We start from the raw sequence: 5,530 nt of genomic DNA on the forward strand, positions 1-5,530 counted from the left end.
TGCTGCTATCCTGGGTTCTTACTAATCAGATTGTAATGATAACAGATTTTACAATAATATTTTAAAGGAGAACTCCAGAAAAAACTTTTATTAACCTTATCAGTGTCGGTCCCCCCCATCCTGCAGGAGTAACTGCTCGTTTTGGTCTAGGTTAAAAAATAAAAAAGTTATACTTACTCGATGCTCTGAGCCGGCTTGTTCTTAGACCGGTCCCTAGAGCCTCTCTCCTCCTCCTCCTCCTCTGCAGCTGTCTTAAGGTCCCATAAATCATCATGTCTATACAGCGTGTATAGACGTGAGGATGCTGAGGAAGACTGTAATGCTGCAGCAGAGGAGGAGACAGGGGGAGTGCTGTGTCAGCTGGCCGGCTTTGAGTTTGGGTGAGTATATCTTTGTTATTTTTTAACCCTGACAACAATGAGCACTTAACCCTTGCAGTACGGGGGAGGGGGTAGCGCCACTGCAAGTTTTATTAAAAAGGTTTTCTGTAGTTCTTCTTTAAACAAATGTCTTGAAGGAGCCAACTAAAGGAGGTTCTATAAAATGCGTTTGAGTTGTCCCCACAAGGAGGCATTTAGAAAAGTTTTGTGCCGCAGCAACTGTATATATAAATGAGGAGAAATGTTTTGTAGTTTAGATTCTACAATCTGTAGTACATTCAGAACGTATTGTTCCTCTTTGATATGTGGCAGTAATGAGATTTGTGTGTTTTTCTTCCCCAGACTTGGAGAGTAAAGTCTTCGTCTTCCCCAAAGAAACAAACACAGCCCATGTCATTCTGAGACCCACAATCACAAATCCATTGCAGAAGGTCAGCGTCTGTCTACGTTCTTATACGGATCTTTCTCGCCACTATACTCCGTTCTCTCTTGCCACTCCCGGGAAGGACAATGCCTTTCTAATCTACTTACAGCCTCCAAACACTTGTTCTGTATTTATAAACCAGGAGGAGATTGTGTTTAAGACAGACTCGGAGTCTCTGGACTGGAGACACACCTGTGTGACCTGGGACTCCAGCACCGGGGTGGTCCAACTTTGGGTCAATGGGAAGCTCTACCCCAGAAGAGTCTCCAGGAAAGGATCTTCTATCGCGGCTGAAACCAGCATTGTTCTGGGACAGGAACAAGATTCTTTTGGTGGAGGGTTTGAGGCTTCTCAGTCATTGGTTGGAGAAATAAGTGACGTCCACATGTGGGATTATGTCCTGACATCAAGGGACGTCCAGAGGGTCACCTATGGCGAACTCTATGGAAATGTCATCAATTGGAAGTCTCTGCTCTGTGAGATGAAGGGAGAAGTTCTTGTCCAGCTCAAACCTTAGTCCAAGTCTGTCGGCTCATCACATACGCCTTGTTTTCAGATTCTGCTACTTCTGATTTACATGTAAAATAAAGAATGATTTGTCGTCCACATCAACAATGAGAGCGGACAATGATAAGTGAAGATGAAACAATCAAGGGATCAATGTTCTCGTAGAATACCGAAAACGCATGAAAATTGTACCCAAGATTCCCGATGATCGGAGTCACATAATAATCCTTTCTTGTGATTTATTAAATTGTCTTCAAATCTTTTTCAATCTGAAATAAAATTCTCGGAGGAGATATACGAGCTGCGATCTTTTTGTGTTTTTTCACTTTGTTCTAAAACCTGAAATCTGATTGGTTAGTTATAAGCAGGGCAGCCATCAAAAATGTTGGGGCCCCTTACACAGCTTTAGGCCTGAAAAAAAGTATCAGAACGAGAAAAAAATATTTTGCCCCAAAATTATAAAGCTGCCACTAAGATAAGACAGACTCTTGAGCAGGACCCTCCACTAACACTAAGTGCGCCTCATCTATCCACTAACTCAGGGGTGGCAAACTCCGGCCCTCCAGCTGTTGTGGAACTACAAGTCCCTTGAGGCTTTGCAAGATTCTCACAGCCACGGGCACGACTCGCAGTAACTCATCTAAGCCTGTACAGGCTCCTAGGTGGGCTTTCAGGTGGGCTGCGGGCTGTGTGAGGCCTCTCCCTCCCCACCCCCATCGCCAGGCTGCTAAAACACTTACCTTACCACTCAAGTGACTCTGCTCCACTCCCTGATCACTCTTTGGTAAAGCCCGCTACAGACCAAGCTCCGCCACCTGAAAACCCCCCTACCTGCATGTACAGGAAAGTACCAAGTTACAGGGGACGGTGGCCGGAACCATACCAAGTGCTGTACTGCACTTACCAACAGAAAAAAACAGTGGTGGACCTAAGGAACAAACTGGCCCCCCAACCCTCCCGGCAGTCTCTGCATAAGAGGAGCTTACACTCTAATGCCCCCCACAGTCACATCAGTCTCTGTACAGAGGAGCTTACACTCTAATGCCCCCCCCCACAGTCACATCGGTCTCTGTACAGAGGAGCTTACACTCTAATGCCCCCCCCCACAGTCACATCGGTCTCTGTACAGAGGAGCTTACACTCTAATGCCCCCCCCCACAGTCACATCGGTCTCTGTACAGAGGAGCTTACACTCTAATGCCCCCCCCCACAGTCACATCGGTCTCTGTACAGAGGAGCTTACACTCTAATGCCCCCCCCCACAGTCACATCGGTCTCTGTACAGAGGAGCTTACACTCTAATGCCCCCCCCCACAGTCACATCGGTCTCTGTACAGAGGAGCTTACACTCTAATGCCCCCCCCCACAGTCACATCGGTCTCTGTACAGAGGAGCTTACACTCTAATGCCCCCCCCCACAGTCACATCGGTCTCTGTACAGAGGAGCTTACACTCTAATGCCCCCCCCCACAGTCACATCGGTCTCTGTACAGAGGAGCTTACACTCTAATGCCCCCCCCCACAGTCACATCGGTCTCTGTACAGAGGAGCTTACACTCTAATGCCCCCCCCCACAGTCACATCGGTCTCTGTACAGAGGAGCTTACACTCTAATGCCCCCCCCCACAGTCACATCGGTCTCTGTACAGAGGAGCTTACACTCTAATGCCCCCCCCCACAGTCACATCGGTCTCTGTACAGAGGAGCTTACACTCTAATGCCCCCCCCCACAGTCACATCGGTCTCTGTACAGAGGAGCTTACACTCTAATGCCCCCCCCCACAGTCACATCGGTCTCTGTACAGAGGAGCTTACACTCTAATGCCCCCCCCCACAGTCACATCGGTCTCTGTACAGAGGAGCTTACACTCTAATGCCCCCCCCCACAGTCACATCGGTCTCTGTACAGAGGAGCTTACACTCTAATGCCCCCCCCCACAGTCACATCGGTCTCTGTACAGAGGAGCTTACACTCTAATGCCCCCCCCCACAGTCACATCGGTCTCTGTACAGAGGAGCTTACACTCTAATGCCCCCCCCCACAGTCACATCGGTCTCTGTACAGAGGAGCTTACACTCTAATGCCCCCCCCCACAGTCACATCGGTCTCTGTACAGAGGAGCTTACACTCTAATGCCCCCCCCCACAGTCACATCGGTCTCTGTACAGAGGAGCTTACACTCTAATGCCCCCCCCCACAGTCACATCGGTCTCTGTACAGAGGAGCTTACACTCTAATGCCCCCCCCCACAGTCACATCGGTCTCTGTACAGAGGAGCTTACACTCTAATGCCCCCCCCCACAGTCACATCGGTCTCTGTACAGAGGAGCTTACACTCTAATGCCCCCCCCCACAGTCACATCGGTCTCTGTACAGAGGAGCTTACACTCTAATGCCCCCCCCCACAGTCACATCGGTCTCTGTACAGAGGAGCTTACACTCTAATGCCCCCCCCCACAGTCACATCGGTCTCTGTACAGAGGAGCTTACACTCTAATGCCCCCCCCCACAGTCACATCGGTCTCTGTACAGAGGAGCTTACACTCTAATGCCCCCCCCCACAGTCACATCGGTCTCTGTACAGAGGAGCTTACACTCTAATGCCCCCCCCCACAGTCACATCGGTCTCTGTACAGAGGAGCTTACACTCTAATGCCCCCCCCCACAGTCACATCGGTCTCTGTACAGAGGAGCTTACACTCTAATGCCCCCCCCCACAGTCACATCGGTCTCTGTACAGAGGAGCTTACACTCTAATGCCCCCCCCCACAGTCACATCGGTCTCTGTACAGAGGAGCTTACACTCTAATGCCCCCCCCCACAGTCACATCGGTCTCTGTACAGAGGAGCTTACACTCTAATGCCCCCCCCCACAGTCACATCGGTCTCTGTACAGAGGAGCTTACACTCTAATGCCCCCCCCCACAGTCACATCGGTCTCTGTACAGAGGAGCTTACACTCTAATGCCCCCCCCCACAGTCACATCGGTCTCTGTACAGAGGAGCTTACACTCTAATGCCCCCCCCCACAGTCACATCGGTCTCTGTACAGAGGAGCTTACACTCTAATGCCCCCCCCCACAGTCACATCGGTCTCTGTACAGAGGAGCTTACACTCTAATGCCCCCCCCCACAGTCACATCGGTCTCTGTACAGAGGAGCTTACACTCTAATGCCCCCCCCCACAGTCACATCGGTCTCTGTACAGAGGAGCTTACACTCTAATGCCCCCCCCCACAGTCACATCGGTCTCTGTACAGAGGAGCTTACACTCTAATGCCCCCCCCCACAGTCACATCGGTCTCTGTACAGAGGAGCTTACACTCTAATGCCCCCCCCCACAGTCACATCGGTCTCTGTACAGAGGAGCTTACACTCTAATGCCCCCCCCCACAGTCACATCGGTCTCTGTACAGAGGAGCTTACACTCTAATGCCCCCCCCCACAGTCACATCGGTCTCTGTACAGAGGAGCTTACACTCTAATGTCCCTCCCCCACCCACAGTCACATCAGTCTCTGTAGCGGTAGCAGCTAGGACCAGCTAGGAACCCACATAGTTCCAGGGTGCTTCAAGAGCCGGCACTGGTCCTGGTCCTCTTTCTCTTTCCATCTCTCAGGCATCCTCCATGTTGGAGGCCCTAGGCAAACCTTTTCCCCCAAACCAGCCACTGTCCACCCCCAGGCCTCGGCCTAGCCCGGGGGGCAGGCTGAACAGGACCCAGCCCTATCCATGGCTGGTCCAGACAAGAGAGAGAGCACATGGCAGCTCCAACCAATATATGTACACTATCCCAGCATGCACCACTCGCTGTAAGAAGCCCAGTGATTGGCTGCTGTACTGTACACATATTACAGTGTCTCCTATTGGCTGTCCCACAATATGACAGAGTCTCACTCTGCCCGGCGGGGGTACAGGAAATGTTAGACACCTGGGAATTAACCATGTAATTGCCACTACAAATCCAGCCAGGCCGACTACAGCCCCGGCTATCACTAAATGCCTAGTAGTCACATCACAGAAGGCGATAGGCGCTACACTCATATCTATGAGGACTTGGACAGGTATCAGTACTTGTACTTGAAAAAATGGTATCGGTGCATCACTTATATATATTTATTTATAAAAAATCATACATTATAGCAAATCCCATGTGCTCCTTACACATGACAGCCACTTCCTAACTTTTGAGTTTTTCTCTAGTCTTGGAGCTGGAAAA

General features: G+C 50.5%; 1 protein-coding gene across 1 annotated transcript in view; it reads left to right on the plus strand.

The window, feature by feature from the left end:
* LOC108803671 overlaps window positions 1-1,321 on the plus strand; it is a 9,137-nt gene extending 7,816 nt beyond the window's left edge. Inside the window, exon 4 of the mRNA XM_018575494.1 lies at window positions 723-1,321. Coding sequence (XP_018430996.1) covers window positions 723-1,321 — 599 coding nt within the window. The remainder of the gene's footprint in view (window positions 1-722) is intronic.
* Window positions 1,322-5,530: the final 4,209 nt, after the last annotated feature.

This window comes from Nanorana parkeri, unplaced genomic scaffold (genome assembly GCF_000935625.1).
Source record: "Nanorana parkeri isolate BGI_ZX_2015 unplaced genomic scaffold, ASM93562v1 scaffold4009, whole genome shotgun sequence".
Classification (NCBI taxonomy): Eukaryota; Metazoa; Chordata; class Amphibia; order Anura; family Dicroglossidae; genus Nanorana; species Nanorana parkeri.